Source organism: Monodelphis domestica, chromosome 1 (genome assembly GCF_027887165.1).
Source record: "Monodelphis domestica isolate mMonDom1 chromosome 1, mMonDom1.pri, whole genome shotgun sequence".
Taxonomy (NCBI): Eukaryota; Metazoa; Chordata; class Mammalia; order Didelphimorphia; family Didelphidae; genus Monodelphis; species Monodelphis domestica.
The window spans coordinates 6,928,473-6,951,362 of NC_077227.1; the positions used below are offsets into that span (position 1 = coordinate 6,928,473).

General features: G+C 52.4%; 1 protein-coding gene across 1 annotated transcript in view; it reads left to right on the forward strand.

The window, feature by feature from the left end:
• The first annotated feature begins 11,929 nt into the window (after nt 1-11,929).
• The window catches only part of CLRN3 (clarin 3), a 17,750-nt gene continuing 6,789 nt past the window's right edge, over nt 11,930-22,890 (forward strand). The window contains exons 1-2 of the mRNA XM_007477949.3: nt 11,930-12,306; nt 19,928-20,107. Of these exons, the coding sequence (XP_007478011.2) occupies nt 12,075-12,306; nt 19,928-20,107 (412 nt within the window). The 5' untranslated portion in view covers nt 11,930-12,074. The remainder of the gene's footprint in view (nt 12,307-19,927; nt 20,108-22,890) is intronic.

A 22,890-nucleotide genomic window follows, 5' to 3' on the forward strand; every position in this document is an offset into this window, starting at 1 on the left:
GTCTGTCTCTCCCCTAGGAAGCCCCTGGCTGAGGCCAAAAGGATGCTGTGTAAAGTGGGGGGCCAACACGAACCACTTAGAAGCCCCTCCCTGGCTGAGTCAATCACAACCAGAAAGGAGCAGCGTCTGCACCCCGAACCACTGGTTGTGCTCCAGGAAAAGGCAGAAGCGAGCCCACAGTCCCGGACGGAGTGAGCTGGGCATTGCCCAGCCTTCCACAAACCGTCGAGGACTAAAGGGGGGACTGGGGGCATCGGCTCTCCAGGAAACTCCCAGAGAAGCTTGGGGGGGGGGGTCCTGATTTCCCGGCCCTGTGCCCGGCCCTCCCGGACCCTAGAACAGCCTGCAGCGCCGTGGCCCAAACATAATAATGAGGCAGAATTTGATTTCCCTCACCAAGATGCGGACAAACACGAGCCCCACCTGAGCGGGCATGAGAGCGATTTTCCTGACTGGGGGCTCAGAGCCCGGCTGACTACAGCGGGCTCTGCTTTTCCACCATCAAATCCCTAAAGCCAAAGAGGAGGGACCCACATAAAGGGGGCGGGGCATTCTATCCAAGCAGATTATTATAACAGACTTACAAATCGATCCGCACGCCTGTGAGAGTGCTTGCTTTTGCCTATGGCCGACCGCCCTAGGGAAATAGTCCGGAGAAAAGTCCTTGACCTCGAGCAGCTTCGGAGGTAGAGACGGTCGGTGGGAAGACAGCGAGCCTCCATTGTCGCCAGTCAGTGGGGAAGCGCCAGCTCCCATATCCTCGAGCCCAACACCAGTGTGGCTTGCCCAGTGCCAGGCTTGGCTGCTGTCGGCCCATGGACAGGCCCTGCCAGCCCCCAGACTCTCCGGGTCCTCCCTGCCCCACGACGGTCGCTGGCATGTAGAAAGGCGAGGGACGGTCGCTAGGCAGCTCCGCAGCCGTCGGGCCCTTTGCAAGAGCCCAGCGCAGTAATCCACATGAAAGCTGCCCTTGTCGGGGTAAGACGGGTGAGCCGGGAGAGGAGCCTGGACGGCCTGTGGGAAGTTGCAGAGATTTCCACAAGCCTCGGGCCTGGCAAAGGCCATCTCCCACGGGATGGATCTCCAGAGCGCCCTGGGGCTGGGCCCCCAGCAGGGGCAGGACGGTGGGTGTCCTGAAGGAAGGCAGCTCCGGGCGGCCAAGCTCTGATCCCTGAAGGAAGCGGTCCATCGTCTTACCAGGAGAAGGCGGGACCTCGCCGAGGCTGAGCCAGCGGCCCAAAGAGACTCCAGAAATCTGGGCAGAGTCCACGGTGGAGGCAGAGGAGGGGAACAGAGCCCGAGGACGGCCTCCACGGCCAACGCGGCTCTGAAGGGGCCCTCTCAGATCCCTCCATGAGCAGCGCATGAAGCCTCCCGCCGGGGATTGGCGGGCAGGACACCGACCGGACCACGTCTGGCTCATTGGGGTAAATAAAAGGCCGGTTTGGGGTATTTCTTAAATGAAGAAGAAGACTAGGGGTGTGAGGCTGGGGGGGAAGAGAAGCCCATTGGAGCCCTTCAGAACCTCCAAGTCTCTTCCCAGGCAGCCATGACACGAGCCAGCTTGGAAATGGACCTGCTGTTTTTCTCACACGGTTTATTCTGGCTCTCCCAGAATCAACAGCAGGCATCAGAAGAATGGCGTGCTAGGCCCTGGGCTCAAGTGACTTGCCCAGGGTCACACAGCTAGGAAGTGCCGGGTGTGAAAATTGATTGATTGATGATTGATTGATTGATTGATGCTCTCTCCCTGGTTTGTTGTGATCTGTTCCTCCCTGCAGCATTACTCAGTTTAGTGATTGCTCAGGAGGCCCATAGGCACAGCTAGCCAATCACGTGTGACCCTATAGACATTGATCCGTATCAGCCTCCTCCCAAGGATGATTTCTGACAGACTTTTTAGGCCAGAAGAGGCAGGCTTGAGTTTCTACGAAGAACCAGGAGTGCTCTTTCTTGTTTAGCCCCCTCCACCGGTGACCAGTAGATGCCCCCATGAGGGAGGGGATCCGCCCCCAGGGGGGCACAGAAGCTGGTCAGCAGGAAGTGTCCATCTTGCCCACCCTTAGGAACCCCAGAGCCCTTTGCCCTTTCCCCTGATTGCCCAGCGGTGGGTGGGATTCTGCTCCCTGGACAACTGCCCAGCTTCTGCCCAGAGCGGGCTCATGGGCGGAGATCTGCCTGCCCTTGCCTCAAGCCCACCAAAGGGACCGGGAGAGCAGCAACAAGAATGTGTATTTGCAGGGCACCGTGTGGACTGGCTGCGCCCTGGGGAGCAAGACGGCCGCTCAGATCCGAGAAAGGCCTGATGCCCCGTTCGTTAGGGAGCCGGCCTCTCCCTAAGAAATGCTGAGTGGCTCCGAGCTCTGCCTCAATGGTCCTCTAGAGGCCAGAATCTCTTGGCATGACGCCGAGGCCCAATGAGCCCGAACCCAGGCCTGGCTGTCCATCCCCTCCCCTCATCATATATTTTAAGTCAAATGATTTGTAAAGCACTCGCCGGGCACAGGTTCTGGCAGCTGACAGGGGCATCTCCTTCCTCCTGTCCCCTTTCCAAGAAGAAGCCAAACACGATCGTCTCCGTTTTATATCGGATCCCCCCCCTGGCCCCCCAGGTCTTTGTATGTGAAAATGCTCATCTTTGGGAGGTTTGAGATCATGAGGATGAAAAGCTTAAAAATAAAATTTAGAAACAAAGTCCTGGGATGAAGCTGAACCCGAATCCATGTCCAAAAGCATTGAAGGCCCCGTCCGCCCAAGAAAGCATCTTCTGGGTTGTGGGAGATGCTTTGTGGAGGACTCTGGAAAAGACGAAGCTGCCATGGGCTCGGGGTGAGAAGGAATGAATGGGTTCAGCTCTGGATGCCCCACTGGAGGAAGTGCCTTAGGAAGGGTCCTGAAGAGGATGATGGGTCTGGACACTCACACACACACACTCACACTCACACATTCACACACACACTCACTCACACTCACACACACACACACACTCACACACACACTCACTCACACACACACTCACTCACACTGCCATCTCTGTGCCTTTGCTCTGGCTGGCCCCCATGGCCTAGAATGCTCTCTCTTCCCGCACCTGCCTCTCAGAATCCCTAGAAACCTTCTGACCAATTCAAGGCTCTCTTCCTGCCTCAAGTCCTGCCCTCCAGCTACCGGTGCTCCTTCCCCTTGCACCTGCTTTGATGCTCTTTCTCTGGCTAGAGCGTGAGTTCTCAGTGGACTTCTGAGAGGTTTCCTTTTGTCTTCATATCCATAGCACTGAGGACTGTCTGACATACTCCGGGCATCTGGTTGGATCGAAGACTCGGTATCCGAAGGGCCTGGCACATCTACTTGGCCTGAAAGGGCAGAACCAGGAGCTTTAGGAGGAAGGAGCAAATAAGCCAGTTTGGGCTTGCTATAAGGAAAGACTTTCTCCCAGTGAGAGCTGCCCAGAGAAGTGGCGGCTTCCTCTCCTTGGAGGTCGGGGAGCAGAAGCTGGCTGGCCCTGGGCCAGATGGGTAGGATTGTCATTGGGCGAGGGCTGCTGCCATCCCTTGAGGTCTCTGGTTCCCTTTGCCATTTGATCGCCTGTGGATGCAACGGCCACCTCTGGAAAAGGGCTGAACTTCGACCAGCTCTCCAGACTGGAACTCCTGCAACGGAATCAGACATTATTAATGGATTGTTAAAAAACACAGCCAGAGGTGAAAGCTTGATGGGGTGCCGAACACCTCCCTGATGGAGGCAAGAAGGGACCGGCAGACTGGACGGCCAAACATATTAGCAACGGAGACCCTGACTAGCTATGGCCCAAATGGATTTCCATAGTTCCACAGTGGGAGAAAATCTAAGCTTAGGAATGCTTTGTGGAGAGCCCTGCAAGCCAGGAAGGAAGCAGGAGGCTGCTCTCCTCCAGGTCCCCAAGTGACTAAGGCACCCAGCAGCAGAGCAGCAAACACCCTGTTTTTTGGCTCAAGAGTTTGAGGGAGCAAAAATACCCCCCACTCCAGACAGGCATGATGACAGAGAGACAGTCTTCACCAGAGAGAGGAAGCAGCTTGGAGAGATGCTCTTCCTCCAGGGCTCCACCTCCTGGCTTCCCTGGCTGCCTTCAAGCCTCAGCTTCATCCCTACCTTCTCCAAGAAGCCTTTCTCAGTCCTCATTTGGGCTCTCTCACTCTCTCTCTCAGTGTGTGTGTGTGTGTGTGTGTGTGTGTGTGTGTGTAAACATTTATATATATATATACATACTATATATAAAGAGAGACGGAGATACAGATGATAGAGGATAAAGGAATGGACAGATACATAGATGAACAGATGGATAGTGTGAAGATTGGATTTAGCTCTCCCCTGATTGTAACAGTGAAGATACTTAGCTCTTCCTTTATTGTGACCCTCTGATTGTAACAATGAAGCTACTTAGCTCTTCCTTTATTGGGAAGATTCAATTGTAATCCACAATCTATTGTTAGATTTTAATCCCCAAAAGCTGGTAAGTCAATATTTTAAGTAGATCTACCCATTTTAGCCACAAAAAGGTGTTAACTAACTACAAAAGGTAAACTAACCAAAAAAAGCTGTTAAACAACCAAAAAAGGTATAATCTAACCATAGAAGTTGTGAACTAAAGAGTGGGCAGTCCTGGAGAAGAGCATCTGCTGTGACTGGTAAATGTGAAAATTTAGGAGAGGTGATACAAGAGAAAAAGATCTTTAAAAAGAGGACCAGAGGCCAGAAGATATATTCAATTCCATTCCAGTTAGATTCAAGGAACTCTCACTCAAGGAGTGACTGGAAGACACTCCGACTTGGAGTGAAGACACTTGGCTGTGGAACTGGACCCCTGGAGGAGCTTGTGCAGGAGACCTCACACTGCTTTCCTTTTAGACTCACCGTTGGTGAATAAAAGGCTGACTTAGTAACCCTACCTTTCTCAGAGGTGTAAACCTCCAAGAAAGGCCCATTGTCTTGAGACTTTCCCTGATTAGGGCCTTAGAATTTCTACCTGGCTCAGAGGAAGCCAGAGTTTTCTCTCTCTCCCTCATTCCTTAATATCTTCCTTCTATTAAAAATAAACTCCCACAAATTACATTTTACTTTAGTAATTTTGGTATTTTTTGGTATTTTTGTAATTGGTATTTAGTAATTTTGGTATTTAAAAATTAAATCCTTGGTGACCACCAATTTAAATATTCAAGTCCAAACAAATTAAATTTAACAATAGATAGATAGATGGATATATAGACAGGTAGATAGACAGATAGATGGGTAGATAGGTAGATGGAGAGAGAGAGACTGAGAGAGAGAGAGGGAGGGAGACAGATAGATAGATAAGATAAGATAGATATGGGCAGCTGGGTGGCTCAGTGGATAGAGTCTTGGGCTTGGAATCAGAAGACTCATCTGCCCGAATTCAAATGTGGCCTCAGACACAATAGCTGTGTGACCCCAGGCAAGTGACTTAATCCTGTTTGCCTCAGTTTTCTCATCTATAAAATGCACTGGAGAAGGAAATGGCCAACCATTCTGAATCTTTGTAAAGAAAACCCCAGGGAGAGTTGACCATGCCTGAAAAATGACTGGACAACCACATGTAGCTGTATATCATAGGTATCTATGTCTAGGTGTTGCTACAAAGTAGTTAAACATAAGGCAATCAGAGAGGGTGGACATGAGCCATTAAGGGGATAAAGAAAGGCTTCATGTAGAAGATGGCGGCTGGGCTACCTCTTAAAAGGAAAAGAGGGCCTCTTAAGAGGCAGCAGCAGCAAGGAGGGAAGGCATTCCAGGCACTGGCAAGAATTGAGCAAAGGCGTAGAAGTGGGAGACAGAGTGATTCTCGGGGTTCTGTTCCTCTTCCGCTCTCCAAGTTCTGAAAAGCCCCCCAGGTTTCCCGGAATCCTTCTTGTCCCTCCGACACCTCTTTGGTTTTTTAACCATTTTTGTCATTTCGATGGGTCTGTAGTGAAACCTCCCAGTCACAGCTGTTGGCATTTCTCTTGGAGAACTTGCTGGGAACGCCGTTTTCCATGTGGTCCCTGCGAGTGGGCATTTTTCCATTTGACAACTATTTATTTACATGCTCTGAGCTCATGGGGGGGGGTAGATTTGGCTGTTCCATGGAACATTTAATCTTCATTGCTACAAAGAAAAACTGTTTTCCTCTCACAGGGATGGGGAAGAGCAGCTCCTCATTACAACCTTTTCCTGCAGCAAGGCAGCCAAGGTCTTGGCTTTAGCAGGAAGCTGGCATTTAGAAGGGAATCATTGTCTGGGCGCATTAAGATAACGAATACAGAGAACATGCCTGGAGATGGGAGGTGGGGATTGAATTACCTTTGCCGAGCGCTTGGCACCTGGACACTGTGATAAAGAAGAAAGGCAGACCTGGAATCAAGAGACCCCACTCAAGTCAGCTTCTTCCTCAGCCGTGTGTGCAGGACTGGAATCAGGAACGACTGGATTCCAACCCAGACTTAATAGGGAGACCTTGGGACAGTCCTGTTACCCCATCTCTAAAAGAGGGACAATAATGGTGCCGACTCACCTATTGGATAAAAGGATAAAATGGGACCAATGCAGAGGCTACAGCAATAGACCCAGGGGATGGGGATGTCCCAGGGTGGTGGATGACTGAGTGGGGAGAAGGGGACAGGTTTAAGAGTCCTGTGGGGGGGGGGGCGGGAATCTGCCAAGATATGGCACTAGCTTAGCCCTGAGGGTGTGGGCTGAGAGGAAGGAAGGCATGGAAGATGGTGCTGAGCCTGGGTGAGTCTAGGGGACTGGGAGGAGCAGTAATAGGGAAAGTGGGAGATCTGGGAGGTTAGGGAGAGAGAATGTCCTGGATCCCAAGGGACAGGCGGCAATCCATTTGTGCCTCCCCATCCTCAGTCCTACCCCAGCTTAAAAAGGGGCACAAAAGCCAAGGGCTCTTACTAGTCACTGCCCCCAGGACAGAACTGCCCATGGAGTGATGGGAGGCACAGGGGAATAGGAAAGCAAGGGGCCAGACTCTCTCAATGGCCCCTGCCCGTCCCTAACAACTGTGAGGAGTTGTTTGGGGTCTTAACCACCCTTAGGAGCCAAGGATAAGCTCCGAGGGAGAGAGGAAAGTGAGAAATTAGAGCAGGAGGGCAGGTGTGAAGGGCTAGAGATAAGGCCACCCTGCTCTGGAGGGCCACCAGCTGGCTGTCCACCCTCCAGAAGGCCCTCCCTTCTAGGAGAGGAATCCTGGACAGAAGCATAAATGCAGAAGATTAAATATTTGCATTTCACTCTGGGAGGAGCTGCTCCATCTGTGGGGACAGTGAAAGGAGGGAGAGGAGCTCAAGATGGGCTTTCCAGTGCCAATGTGGCCATAGTATCACTAACTTAGAGACAGAGGCGATCCTGTGCACTCCCACACTTCCCAGATGAGGAAACTGAGGCGGACAGGGGTTGAGTGACTTGCCTAGGGTCACTTAGCTACTGAGTGTATGAGGTAGGGTGGGAGCTTAGGTCTTCCTGACTCTAAGTCCATCATCCTATCAATGCTCCCACCTAGCTTGATGGGATTGAGATAAACCACATCTTTGCCAGGGAAGTCTGGTCCCACCCAGGTGAAGCTGGGGAAGGTCCTTGGAATTTAGCTGCTCTAAACATTCCACACTGAATTGCTTGAAGATCCTGGTGGGGGAGATGGTGTACTATGAAGGTGAAGCCAGATATTGGCCCTGCAGGGCTTCCAAGGCCTGGGATCGGGTTGGTATGTATCCCCGGTCATAAACTCTGAGTTCCCCGAGTCAGTTTCCCTGACTACAAATTCCTGCAGGTCATGTGACAAAAACTGGGCACAGCCACCCTATAGGCACATTGGGGGGCCCTCAGAGCTCTAGCTCATGCCCAGCCAAGACCATCTCTGCCAACGGGGGGCATCGAACCTTTGCCAGAAGGCTTTCAGGGGTGAAGAGGCTGCTCTCTCCTATCCTCCAGGAGAGTCTTCCTGGCCTTGGAGTCTCAATCTCTTGGGGGTCATTCCACCCATTCTCCAGTTCTGGCCTCTGGGGCCAAGCACAACCAGGCTAATTCCTCTTACCCTGGCCAATCCTCCAGGGCCTTTGGAGACAGCTGGGGGCCCGAGGAAGTGCCTGCTATAGAGGCAGAGCAACGACAGTCTCTGTTCTCAGAGAACCTCTCGTCTAATGGGAGAGACAATCAGAGAGCCTCTCATCTAATGGGAGAGACAATCTACCCACCGCTATGTCCAAAGAAGTTATCAACAGGAGGGGCTGGAGACAACCAACAGAGGGGACATGCTAGGATTGGGGGCTGAAGAAAGACTTCTTAAAAAGGGAAGTTTTCAGCTGAGATATGAAGGAAGCCAGCAGATGGACATGTGGAAGGAAAGAGATTCAGGCATGGGGGATGCACGGCTTCCTGGAGGGTCATTTCTTAAATGGTATTTTTTCCCATTTGTTCTTTTTGCAAATGATGTTTTTGCTTTCCCCTAATTACATTTAACAACAATTTTTAGTATTTAAAAAACTTTGCGTCCTGACTTCTCTCCCTCCCTCCCCACTCTCCTCCCCGAGAGGCCAAGCAATAAGCCATAGATTTTACATGGGTGCTTCTGTAAAAGAGCTTTCCTTAGGCATCTGTTTGTGGAAGAAAAGAAAGAAGGGGAAAGCAAGAAAGAAAATGAAATGAAGCCTACTTGATCTGCATTCGGACTCCATCGGTTCTTTCTCTGGAGACGGATGGCATCTGCCATCCCAAGTCCTTTGGGATTGTCTTGGATCATTGTATCACTGAGAACAGCCAAGTCCTTCGCAGTTGTTCATCCAAAAATGCTGCTGTCACTGCGAACAAAGTTCTGCTCACTTCACCCTGCATCAGTGCATGGAGGTCTTTCTAGGGTTTTTTGAGCTCATCCTGCTCATCACTTCTTATAGCTGACAATATTCCATTACAACCACAGGCTGCCACTCGTTCAGCCATACCACAATGGATAGCCATCCCTTCGGGTACCACAAAAAGAGCTGCTGGAAATATCTTTGTGCGCAGAGGTCTTTTTTCCTTTGCTGGGTTGTTTTGTCATCTCCTTGGAATACAGACCTAGTGGTGGTATGACTGGGTCATAGGGTTGGGACACTTTTATAACCCTTTGGATAGAGTGCCAAATCGCTCTCCAGAACGTTAAATCAGTTCACAATGGCCCCAACAATGCATTGGTGCTCCTCTTTTCCCACATGCCCTCCAGGGTTTGCCATTTTCTTTTCCTGTCCTAATAGCCAATCTGATAGGGGTCAGGTGGTACCTCTGTTGTTTTCATTTGGATTTCTCAAATCAATAGTGATTTCCAGCATCTTTCCCATGACTACAGCAAGCTTCGGTTTCTTCCTCTGAAAACTGCCTGCTCGAATCCTTTGACCATTTATGAGTTGGGGAATGGCTTGTGTTCTTAGACATCCAACTCATTTCTTCAGCCTTTGAGAAATGAGGTCTTTATTAAGGGAAAGCTGCTGGGATATTTTTTGATAGTTCTGAATACAACATGTTTCCACTGGAGGGCCATTTTAACCAGATTTTGTTCATTTAAAATGGCTACAGGTGGACATCAGACCCGGAGATGTTGCCCTTTGCCCCGGAAAGAGCCCCAAACTTCCATGCTGAAGGTTTGCGCTAAAATCCCAATTCTGCTCTTGACCTTGGGCAAAGCCCCAGCCAGTGGGGTCTGGTCAAAGCTCAGCGTGCAGTCCCATTTGGACCTCTAGAAGCTGAGGGAGCAGCCTGAAAAGTGGGATGGTCTGTCCTTAGCATCTGGGTGATACCCCAGGTGCAGAGTACTAGTTGTGGCGTCAGGAAGACCTGAGTTCAAATCCACTCTCAGACACTTGCCAGCTTTGAAATCCAAGATAAGTTGCCTAACTTGTCTACCTCAGTTTCCTAACTATTGGGATTAATAAAAGTGCCTACCTCTCAGGGTAGTTGTGAAAACCAAATGAGATATTTGTAAAGTGCTTTGCATAGTGCCTAGAGCATAGCAGACATTTAATAAAGACTTGTTCCTCTCTTTCCACTCCCTACTTCCCCAGAGTTGGTGGATTCCCATTCTCAGTACACCTTCAGGTAAAGTCTAGAGGGCTACTTGCTGAGTTCATCATAAAAGAGATTCTGGGGGAGGGTCTTATTGGTTGGACTAGATAAACACTGAGGTTCTGAGATGTTGCATGGGAGATTCTGCTGCCCCTTCCTTTCTGGGTGTTTTCTCTCTGTGACTCTTTCCTCATCTGTCAAATGGCCTTCCCATTAATGTGAGCCCACAGTGTTCCCTACTCCACCAAGTTCCTCACTTAAAAGGAGATCATTTCCCTCTCTGGAAATGAGATTTGTACCCAGAATTCAGCTGCTGCACTCCTGCCATCCCCACAGCTTTTCTGCTGCTCTGTGGTTGGTTGCTGAAATCTTTGTTGACAGTAAGAATGAGTGACTGTGCCATGATCGGGGCTCCACCAGCTCAGAAGGAGTCAAATGAGTCAAGTGAAATTGGATCATTGAATTCTTTACTCAGCAATCTCCAATGCCCCTTTGTGTAGCTTCATTTATGCAGTATTGAGATTTGTCTCCAAACGTGTGGCCTGATGCCCATTTTATTCCCCTTGGTCAATGAGAGCAATAGTGTATGTTCCTCAGAGGGAAGAAACATGCAGCCCTTTCCTTCGCTGCCTTGAAGCTTAAATAGTGAGGGGATCCCCTTGGAAGACCAATGATTTAAAACCATGCTAGCTCGCCAATATGGACAGCTTCAGTCCATTTCACCATCCACAGGGGAGCTAACTTTTTCCTCCAGAACTTGGCAACTTTCATTGCTTCACCCCCACCCCCACTCCCATCTGCTGGAAAAACTATATGGATTTGTCTGGGTTCCTGGCAGACATTAAGCTGAATTTCTGGTCTTTCCCTGACCTTAAGCTTGCAGGCTCCCTGTGGGGTGGTCTCGGTCCTGGGTTAGTCTTTGCCTGGAAGCTTGGTCTCTGTTTATTCAGGTGGGGCCTTTCAGTACCACCCAGAAATGGAGGATCTGGATAACCAACAGAGCCTCCCCAACTGGAAAGCAAAGTTGGGATGTCATGACTCGGTTAAGAGATCTAAACACTAATAAATAGGCTCTGAAAGTCAGAAAACAAGGCTTCCGTGTGGGAATGTCAGGTCTTTTTTACCCAAATGATCTTTAATTAGAGTAAACTGTGTACAGATCGACTGGGTAGAAACGTCAATGCTTCTGAGTTTATTCAAAATAGCACGATGTGGAAAGCCAGATTCCACTGCGTCTCTCTCTGTCTGGGTGGAGGCTTAATAAGTGCTTCGTGACTGACTGGACCCAGGATCTCATCAGCCTCTTCCAACTCCTCTCCTGCCTACTCCCTGCTGTCCCCCTCCCCCTTCCAGATCTAAGTCTGTGATCCTGCGCCCTCCCAGAGCCTGGCACCATCCTCTGTAACTTCAAGAGACTGAAGAGAGTGCCTTTAAAGTACAAACTATAAACTCAGGGCAGGTGTGATGCAGATGAAGCCACAAAGCCTGGGAATGTTGGCATCAAGCACCACCTCCTTGGAGTTTCCTTTCTGAATGGCTAAAAGCCTTTGGAAGGGTCGCCTCCTTGGCCAGAAAAGCGCTTTCAGCGTCTGAGCGTTGGACTCTCCACCTCGGTTCTGGGTAGTTGGGAGAGGTCTGGGAGCCCTCCGAAGGTGGCTCCCTCCCTTCCTCGTTTTTCAGGGATCCCCTCCCTCATCTGCCATGAACTTGGCTTCCTAAGTTAATCAGCTACTTGGAAGTGCAGCCCAGAGCCGACTACCTTCCTTACTGCTGTCTGCTTGTAACCACTGGCAACCTCTTTCTGGAGGCCAAAGTACAGGAACATCGGCTTTTATGGCCGGCGCTCCTGGTACAAAGTCCGCTGCCTTTTCAGTTCCCTCCTTAAGAGTTGGGTTTCCACTTTCAGCTGAAGTCGGCGCCCTAAACCCAGGCGCCCCACAGATAAGGCCAAGGGCTAGTAGAGACGACCTCCAGCGTGGGAACCTTCCCTGCCTGTCAACAGAATGCCCACCGCCCAGAAGACACTGATGTTCCTGTCGGGCTTCGTGACCAGCCTGGGCTCCTTCGTCACAACGTGCGTCGTTCTGGCCATCCCCCAGTGGGTCACGGGCATGATTGAGTTCAGCGACGGCCGATTCTCCAACGGGAGCATCATCATCACTTATGGACTGTTCCGCGGCGAGAGTTCCCAAGAGCTGGAATCAGGCCTGGGACAGTCGGACCTCACCTTTGAAGGTAAAGTGTCCCATAGAGCTCCTGCGTGGGCCGGATTGGGTGGGCTGATTCAGGTGGATGTGGCCATGGCCAAGAGCCATTCCAGGATGGCTGTAAGCCTCATCCAGAGGTTAGACCTCCAACACATCTTAGCCTTTGTTGTCCTGTCGCTTTGATCCTAGGGCACACCTGCGCAAAAAGAACTGCCCCAAAGGCTGCAGCCTGGATGATGCCCTGCTCGGGGCCCTGCTTCACTGAGGATGGTCCGTTGAACAGGGCATCCTCCTGGGCAGGGGCAGGATCAGGGGGTGGGCACTGGGGGCCCCTTCGCCTCTGACATTTTTGTGGCCGAGATGTGTCGATCCTTTTATTTGTCGGAGGGATTTCTGGAATTTGAGTCACTTCCATCCGCCTTTCCTTCCTTGCTTCACCTGGGAGACCCAGAAAACACATTTGGGTGGTGTCGGGGAAGATATGCAGAGGCTTCAGAAACAGCGGTGACCTTTCCTGGGAGGTTGGAACCGCCGAGCCGTTCCTGGGGCCTGTGAGAATCTCTCTGCTGATGAGCCCTTCCTGGAGCCTGGGAGCCTCCCTCTGCCAATGAGCCCTTCCTGGAGCCTGTGAGAGTCCCTCTGCCGATGAGCCCTTCCTGGAGCCTGTGAGAGTCCCTCTGCCAATGAGCCCTTCCTGGAGCCTGTGAGAGTCCCTCTGCCAATGAGCCCTTCCTGGAGCCTGTGAGAGTCCCTCTGCCAATGAGCCCTTCCTGGAGCCTGTGAGAGTCCCTCTGCCAATGAGCCCTTCCTGGAGCCTGGGAGCCTCCTTCTGCCGATGAGCCCTCCCTGGAGCCTGTGAGAGTCTCTCTGCTGATGAGCCCTTCCTGGAGCCTGGGAGCCTCCCTCTGCCGATGAGCCCTTCCTGGAGCCTGGGAGCCTCCCTCTGCCGATGAGCCCTTCCTGGAGCCTGCGAGAGTCTCTCTGCTGATGAGCCCTTCCTGGAGCCTGTGAGAGTCCCTCTGCCAATGAGCCCTTCCTGGAGCCTGCGAGAGTCTCTCTGCCAATGAGCCCTTCCTGGAGCCTGTGAGCCTCCCTCTGCCGATGAGCCCTTCCTGGAGCCTGGGAGAGTCTCTCTGCTGATGAGCCCTTCCTGGAGCCTGGGAGCCTCCCTCTGCTGATGAGCCGTTCCTGGAGCCTGCGAGAGTCTCTCTGCTGATGAGCCCTCCCTGGAGCCTGCGAGAGTCCCTCTGCCGATGAGCCGTCCCTGGAGCCTGGGAGCCTCCCTCTGCCGATGAGCCCTTCCTGGGGCCTGGGAGAGTCTCTCTGCTGATGAGCCCTTCCTGGAGCCTGGGAGCCTCCCTCTGCCGATGAGCCCTTCCTGGAGCCTGGGAGCCTCCCTCTGCCGATGAGCCCTTCCTGGAGCCTGTGAGAGTCCCTCTGCCGATGAGCCCTTCCTGGAGCCTGGGAGCCTCCCTCTGCTGTCTCTCCTGCCCAGTCCCGGCGCTGTGGCCAGAGGACAGGGTCTAACTCGGCTGCGGGTTTGAAGAGTCATCAAAGCGATATCACCGTCGAGTACAGTCACCGTGTTACGTTGGGGCTTTAAGGCCGTCCTCTGTTGGGGAAGGATCTCCAGTAGGCACAGTTTGGGCCATTCTTCCAGGCTTGCTCGCAGGGGAGCGCCCGGCTCTAGGCCGGACTCTCCCAGGAGCAGACCAATGCCAGAGTCTTGGCATTCCGGCCTCCTTCTTGTCATGTGACATCTCTGAAGCTCCCCCAGAATCTCAGATTCCATCCAATCTAACTCATTCCCCACCAAGGCTCTCCTCGGGCTACCCTGAGAAGAAGCCGGGCTGTCTTCCAGGCTCTGCTCTGGGGAGAGTGGCGCTCCTCACCTCCCAAAGGAGCTCATTGGGGAAGTTTCTCCTGCCATTGGTCCAACTTACTTTCCTTTCACCTCCCCTCAGGGCCAAGCAGTCCAATCTGATCCTTCTTCCAGGGACGCCCCTAATATTTGGAGCCAGAGACTGGCCCCTCCCCCGAGTGTCCTGATTTCCGAAGGGCCAGGATCCCGATGTTCTGACCGAGGCACGAGGATGGCTCCAATCTTGTCCTGACGTCTGTAGACTCGAGGCAGAGGCTACTGGCCCCGGGCAGCTAAGCAATCATGCTTTGGAAAAGAACGTGAAGAGCCAGGCGTGTTGCTGCATGAGCCTGGAAAAGTCACTTTCTTGTCCTGTGCCTCAGTTTCCTCATCAGGAAAATGGCTATAATCGTATCTGTCAGGATGAACAAAGGGCTTTGGAAATTTATTTTACAAATGGAGAGGCCGAGGTTCTCATAATTACAGCTTTTACTCAGGTAAACACTGAGTTACACTAAAGACCTTCCATGATCCCATTTTATTATGGACTCGAGACCCCCTTTTTGGAGAAAAGGGGTCACAAAGGAACCCCCTAGCCCAAAGGGTTCTTTCAAAGCAAGGGGCAGATTTCAGCTGGACATAAGGAAAACCCCACTGAGAACCCAAGCAGCTGACAATGGAAGAGGGGGCCTTGGGAGGTAGTGGGGTCCCTGTCCCTGGAGGTATTCAAGCAGAGAGCCTCCTGGGACCTTGCAGAGGTGGTTCTTGCTCAGCTACGGTCTGGCCTCTGGCCTCAGATTCCTTCTGATGGAGGTTGTGAGACACACAAGCCTCCCTGCTGCGCCTTCTATCTCCCCGAATGTTGGCACCCAGTTTTCTCCCCCCTTAGAGAGAAAGCGAGATGGGGATGGCTGTTGCCTTTCTTTGCAGCCTCCCTGCCTCGTAGAGCACTTGGGGCCCCAGGGCCCTCTGCCCAGGGTCCACCTCCCTGAGACCCGTCCAGCCTCCAGACGCTGCAGCATGTCGGGGTCCACCCTTCACCAGGCTCCGGCTGTCTCCGGCCCTTTACTGTGAGGGTTGAATGGAGACTTTGTCACTGAATTTGGAGGGATTCCGCTCAGGAAGGTTCTGAGATTTTCCTCCAGCCTCACCGGAATGAAGGCAGCAGAGGGGCGGAAGCATCCAGGGCCGGAGGCTGGCAAGGAAACCTTTGAGAGGAACCGAGGACCAGGCTCCAGAGAGTGGAGCACCCGGGAGAAGTGGGGTGATCCTCAAGGGGCCAGGAGGGGGATGGGAGGAGAGGACAGCGGGGCAGGGCTGCCCACTTGAGAAGGATCTGAGGGGCTGGAGCTCGTGAGGGGAGGAAGAAGAAAGGGGGAGGGGGATTAGGTAGAGGGAAAGGTGGACTGACGGAGATAATGCTCCCCGGATAAAGAATTTCAGGGTTCGGGAACATGGAAGTGGACTATCTGTGGTTAGCCATGAGGTCAAGGGTTTGGCCATCTCTTTGTGGAGCTGAGGTGGAGAGGAGAAGGTCCTGGGAACTGCATAGGCATTTTACAAATGGGGAAACTGAGGCGTGGAGATGAAGGGACTTCCTCGCTGTCCCACAGTGTAAGATTTAAATTCATTTCCAACACTCCAAGAATTTTATGAAGTTTATTAACTTGTAGTAGAAGGAATAAAAAGGAAATAGAAGTAAAAACCCTAATTCTTTAACAGGACCACATGACCAAGGTCTCCTTGCCGGTTTAGAAAGCCCGCCTTCCACAGCGGAGACAGGAAGCGGGGAGCGAGAGGCGGGACTACACCAAATTTATATCCTCCCTAGGTGAGGAGAGGGGGGTGCTGGGAATTGTAGTTTTCAGGGTAACAGATTCTAATGACACAGCAGGCATTTGATCAGACATCCTCTGACCCCAGATCTCATGGGCATCCCCCACTGGGGAGGGGGGCATGACGTGACATGAAGCAAGGTGCACACCTGGTTACACATCAGCTGTTTTGCTTAGGTGATGCCAAACCACTAATTGGACTGATCTTGGGGCTACAGTTCAGTTGGACTGGATGTGGATTGAGTGCCTGGGGGGGGGGGTGCGAGGCTCTGAAATGGGCCCCAATCATTTGGCTTAAAGCCACTTAAAGGCAGCCTGAGAAATGCACGCTTCAGGCTGGATGCTTCTGAAGATCAGCCTTTTCTGAGGCTTCCTCCCTCCCAGAATCAAGTTTTGTTGAGGCTCCGTGTTCAATCCAGCATGCCCTACCCTGTGCCAGTCACTGTGCCAGGGGCCAGGGATACGGAGACAAACCCAAAGCAGCCCCTGCCCTCCAGAAGCTGATATTCTGCTGGGCGCCCCACCGTGTCCACTGAAGAGGACCTACAAGACATCCCTGAGGCCACAGGAGGCATCCAAGAAGCTCAGAAACAGAGACGGAGCCCCCAAATGGCAGAGAAGTCTTACTAAAACCCTGAGCAGGGAGCCAGAAGGGGCATCTGTCCAGCCTCCCTTCATCATTTTACAGGACAGACTGAGGCTCTAGTGGAGAGGAAGGATCATGCCCAGAATCATATAGTTCAGAAGAAGAAGAGATGAAATTCAAACCTGGATCCTGCAACACCTGATGCGCTTTCTACTCCCCAAAGATTCCTCCAATCTAGTCACAGCAGACACCAGAACTCAGACTGGCTTGGAGCTGTGCAGGCAACTTTTCCACGATCTTGTGAGACAGGCAGAGGAGAGTTATATATTAATTTGACAAATGGGGAAACTGAGAGCCGGGGAAGCGAGGTGCCCTCCTCAGGGTCCCACAGCGGACCCACCAAGCCAGCTCTTCAGTCATGTGGCTAAATCAATCCTGGTGCTTCCTCCTCCCACCAGCTTGTCCTTCTCCAGCACTTTGGACTCCAGATCCTGGATTATTACTGATTTCTTGGCTCAGAACTGGGGGCTGGTTTCATTTCTTCCTCTGGGTTTTGCTTTGCCAATGGCTCCCTTATTGCAGTCAGACCTGTGATTTGGCTGGTTCAAGAGCTGGAGTTCTGGAGACTCTCCTCTGGAGCTGATGGGCCCCTCTTCCGTCATTCAGAGGCCAGGTCTCCTGAGGAGCTGGAGGGCTTCCAAGGTAGCAGGGCCAGAAGGGGTCAGAGGCATGCCTCGCTCGAACTCAGGGCTTCCTGACTCCAGGCTGGCCTTCACCCACTCTCCTAGGCCAGGCTGCCTGTGAAGGCTATTTTAATTGGAGACTAATTCATGGCTGATCTGAGAAGCAGGGGGCAGAGACAGGGACCCAGAGAAGCCCTTGGCCTCCAGGCTCTTCCCTTAATGAAGGGGAAGGCTAGGGCCCAGGAAACTTCTGTTTTTCACACATGATGAGAAAGTTGGGGCATCCGTTTGACTCTAGGCTGATGGGGGAGACCTGATCACAGGCCCCCCCAAACCAGGGCTGCACCCCCTCTTCAGGGGGATCCAGTGGGAGGCAGCCCAAGCTCGGCGGGGAAATTCTGACGGACGTACCCATCGTCGGAGAGTCTCCGGAATCTCCCTGCAGCTGGCCAGCCGGGAGACGAGGGCCTTTGATGGATGCAGGCAGGGCTCAACCCTTCCACTCTTCCTTATCCCGGTGACTTATGGTCCCGGCTCCCAGCCTGGAGCACAGCAGAGGCCTCATGGCATACTGAAAAGCATTCATGGACACAAATGGCCAACAACCAGGCTGTCCACCATTCTTGGATTGGTTGGAGAAGGACATGGCCAGAGAGTGTTTAGCCTGGAGCGAAGGAGGTATGGTGAAAGCTGGCTCTAAGCATCTGGAGGGCTGCCATCCCTGGAGGGCTCAGCCTTGCTCTGCTGGGACACAGAGGTCCCAAACCAGGTTGAGAGGAAGCCACTGGGTTGGGGAGGAGAATCTTCCTCACCTGGAGGGCTGTCCAGAGAGGAACAGGAAGCCTCAGGTACTGTAGATGCTGCCCTTGCAGAAGGCTTTAAGCAGAGGCTGTCCAGCTGCAGGCTTTGGCTATGGTGGTGGCCCTCCTCTGTCCCCCCATCGCTTGTGCCAGGGGGCGTTTGGGCCCTCTGATTAGAGTCTCCTTACGTTCCCCAGCGCTGCACACCAGCAACAGAACTGGAAAGGGAGGGCCTTTGGGCGGATGCCAAAATGTGGTTGGGTCCTGTCGTTGGGCGTCTGGCGCCCACGCCTTTGGCCTGCATCCACCTTGCGTGGCAGAGGAAGGAGGACCGGACTGGAGTCTTCTCTCTGACCCAGCCAGTTCTTGCTCCTGCATCCTTTGCCTTGACTAGACTCCCAGATCGCCATCCACTCCAGACCCTCCTTTCTCATGAATGGCACCTCCTGTCGAAAACCTTCTGAGGTCCCCCCTTCTAGGTGAAGGAGGCTCCCCCTGCTCCGACAGCCCAGAGGACTTTGCTGGGATTCCTTCTTTGCACGGGTCTCATAGGATTAGGGGCCTTGGAAGCCAAGAGGATGATCCTGTCCTGAGCAGGAAGGCCACCTGTGGCCCTGCTGACCAGCGGGAGCCTGACCTAAGCATTGCAAAGGGAGAGTAGAAGATGCTCTAGTCCAGATCCCACTCTGGTTGTGTGACTTTGGGCAAGTCACTTAACTTCTGTTTGCCTCAGTTTCTTTGACTGTCCAATGGGGATAATAATTGCACTTCCCTTCCAGGTTATTTTTGTGAGGATCATATGAGATAATTAATAGTTGTGGCCTTTAAAGCACTGTATAATCACTAGCTATTAATATTCTTGTTCCTTGGTTCCTGTAGACTGTGAATTGTCTATAGCTCCCTGTGGACCTGGCTTTTATTTCTTGTTGGTGAATTTTATCTCCTGAGAATTCTGAGTGTCTCCACCACGCTTCTTAGGTGGCAGCTTTTCCCCATGGGCTTGCAGCTGAGAAATGCTTGTAGGCAGCTTTCTCTCCCTTCATCCTTTTCCCTTTAAAGGCTTTGGATAGCATCAATAGGCTCCTGGTCAGGACCCTTCTGAGCAGCCCTTTCACGTGGGCTCCATTTCTGGCCAAGTTACGTTTTAGGGCGAGATCCAGAAATCCAAGAGCTTCTCAAACGACGGGCCCTTGACCAGAGGGAGCTTCCTTTGAGATTAACGAGCTTTTATAGGGCTTTCCTAACAAGCCTTAGAATAGAAGAACATTGGGCAGTGGATCGAGAGCCAGGTCTGGAGGTGGGAGGCCCTGGGTTCAAACTGGCCTCAGACACTTCCCAGCTGTGTGACCTTGGGCAAGTCCCTTAAGCCTCACTGGCTAGCCTTTACTTCTCTTCTGCCTTGGAACCAAGGCTGTCTGAAGTGGAAATGTGCTAGTAACAGCCCCTTCCTCTCAGAGCTCCTAAGAGAAGAGCAGGAGATCCTCTGAGGAGATGCAGTCAAATCCTGTTCTCTTCCCATCCTCTGCTTCCTTCTGGCTCTGGCTTTCCTTCCAGCAGGGTCTAAGCTGGCTGAGGGGAAGGTATGTGCAGGGCCGTCTCATGGCTCCCGCGTGGCTGTTGCGGGCCAGCTGAGTCGATTTCTCAGGTTTGTTCCTTCCCTGGACCTGTGGGATGGGTCTAATTGTGGACGCCTCGGCCTGTCTAGACCTCCCTTGTCAGTTCAGTGGCTTGGGGGGGGGTGTCCTTTTCCCTGTGGCCTTGGTCTCCTTCTCTGGAAAGCAAAGGGGCTACACTGAATGGCATTAAAGCTCTAAGCCAGGGGCACCCAGAGGACCAGGGGGGTGCCGGGGTCTTTGCCCCTAATGGGCGCCATTTCTTTTTCAGTGTTCAATATTCTGTCTGACGTCTCTCCAAGAAGTCTCCACTCGGTGGTCACCGTCCTCCCGTTCCTCAGCCTGGTCACCTCGCTGCTGAGTTCCGGGCTGACGCTCTTCAACACTGTCAGCAACCCCTACCAGAACTGGCTCGGCCCCACCAGCATTTTCGTTTGGAATGGCCTCAATAGTAAGTACCAAGACTCCACTCTGAGTCAGGCGGGCCTGCCTCTTCTCTCTGTCTCCTGTCTGTCTGTCTGTCTGTCTGTCTGTCTCCCTCCCCCTCCTTACACCCCCGCATCTCCCCTCCTCACCCCCCTTCACTGTATAACTATAATCAAACTGACTCAGGAGACAGGATTGGGCAAGAAAGGGTGTGTCCAGGCATGCCTATTGGAATTGTGGGAAAAGATGCTCCTGGGCTGGACCGCCATCCCCCCAGGGTTGCTGTAAGGGCTCAGGGAACTGAGGAAGGAAGGAAGAAGATGAACATTTTCCAGGGTAAGCATTTTATAGATTTCCCACTTGATCCTCATAGCCACCGAGGGAGGGAGACACTATTATCATCCCCTTTTAGAGTTGAGGAAACTGAGGCAGATAAAGGTTAAAGGTCTTGACCAGTAGCTGAAGCTGAATTTGAACTCAGCTCTTTCTGACTCCAGTCCCAGAGCTCTATGTAGGGTGATCCTTCCTGGCTCCCCCCATAATATATGTAAAGATGACCCGTACAGGAATCTGAAAGCCTGAAAACACAGCGGAAATAAGTCTGGTGATGATAACGATATTCTTTCTTTAATTCATGATCATCATCTTTGTCGTCATCGTCACCTCAGACTTGACTGCCTTGGCCTTGGTCAGTGTTAGGTTCAAGGTCAGCCCTTTGCAAAGCTGCCAAGTCCAACCATGACTGCTGAGGAGGGGAAGGCCTGAGCTGCCCTGTTTGGTGAGGGGAGAACGACTCTACCCAGCTTTGTACCCATCCCGCCATCCACTGCTGCCCTCTTGTTCTCACTTGCCCAAACATTTAGGCTTCGATAGCCCTACTTTCTCCTGCTCTGGATTTCTTAGAACTCTGGGAATTCTTCTCAAATACGCAATCCCCCAACTCCTGGAGGGAAGCAAGGTCCTCAGCCTCTTATGGCCCTGCTGTCCACCAGGGTCACTTCCCTGACCAAAGCCTCTGTCCCTGCTCATCTCTCGCCCAGATGTTCTCTCTACTCTTAGAGAATGTAAGCCTCTTGAGGGCAGGGGCAGTAGTTGATTGAGGAAGTGCTCGAGTAGTGCTTTCATTCAGTCATTTATTCACGCATTCATTCATGCATTTCTTCCCCTCTGGTCTGAGACTAGAGGAGTTTCCCAAGAATCTCAGCCCTGGACCTTTCTCCTCATCCCGGGTACAAACAAAGCTGTCCCTTGGAGTGAGTCCTGCCTTCCAGGTCCCCAGCTCTCTCTCTCTCGGGCTTGTTTCTCTGAGTTAGATCGAAGAGCATAAATGGATGGCGCGGAAGCCAGAGAGGAAGAAGGCATCATGATGTGGAGAGAGAGAACAACACTTGGACTCCAGAAGTCCTGGTTCAAATCCTGCCGCTAACCTGCGACTTGCCGCATTACTGCAGACAAGTTGGTAAAAGCACGAGAAACCTCGGTTTCCTCACCCGTAGAAAAAGGACAATAAGAGCACCCAAGTCACAGGATAGTTTCTGGGCTCGAAGGAGAGCAATTGTGCGAAGCTCTCCTCAGTCTAACAGGGTTCTGTCCTCTAGGGGCCAGGCATGGGTCCTGGGACTGCAGATGTGCCCCTTCAGACAAGAGCCGGCTGGTTGGGAAGGCAGGACCCAAGGCCAGCCGAGAGCCCCGGCCACGGCCAGGCAAGCGTAAGCCGCTGGCCCATCCCCTCATCCCAGGAGCGGGTACAGGGCCGGGTTCGTGCCTCCTCCTGCAATTCCCGAGTTCAAAGCCCAGACTTGGCCGTGGAGGTTTGGTTTTTTTCATCTCTGAAACCTTTCTCTGATCCAAGCTTTATGAAAGATTTCGCAAGGGGATAATGAAGGATAATGAAGGTTTGGACTCCACTTTATGAGTGTCGGAGAAAAGGGTTTTCGGCAGAGGGCAAATGATTCAGAGAGCAGCTCATGGCCTTGGGAGCCTGATGGTGGCCCTGGAGCCTCGTGGGCGACTGTCAGCCATACACGAAGTCCCTCTGATGAGGGCCCATTGGGAGAGGGAGAGGAGAAGGCCTTTAGGTGCCCGTCGTACTGAACGTCTGTGCTAGGCAAGTCATGGGCTCCCCAGATCTGGTGGTGAGTGACCTCCCGGCTTCCTGGTCTAACCAATCGGTCAACGCCTTGGACATCCTCTTGAAGACCTTCACTCTGACCTCTAAGTGCATGCGCACAGGCTTTGGAGACGAGACAAGTTTTTTCCTGTAGAGGGCGGGTAGCCCAACAGCTCCGTCAACAGAGGATGGCCGGCCTAGAAATCCCTTCCACCAAGGCCAGGCTTCCATCTTCTGTCCATGGTAGCCCAAGAGCTCTCTCTCCAGGAACAAAGGTTAATTAACTGGCCCATTAACCATTAACCTGGCAAGCACATGTCAGAGGCAGAACTTCAACCCAGCTCTTCTTGACTCTCTCCATTTCAACAACCTTCTGTTCAAGAGAGAAAAAATAGGGGGCAGCTGACTGGCTGACTCAGTGGATTGAGAGCCAGGCCCAGAGACAGGAGGTCCTGGGTTCAAATCTTGCCTCAGACACTTCCTAGCTATGTGACCCTGGGCAAGTTGCTTAGCCCTTGCTACTCTTCTGCCTTAGAACCAATACCCAGTATTGATTCTAAGACAAAAGGTAAGGGTTTAAAAAAAGACAGAGAAAAAAAATAGTTGGTAGGAAGCATTGAGAAAAGAAATCTTTAAGAAATATGTTCAAAAAATGCCTTCAAGGAATGACATCCCCCTGCTCAATAACCTCTAATGGC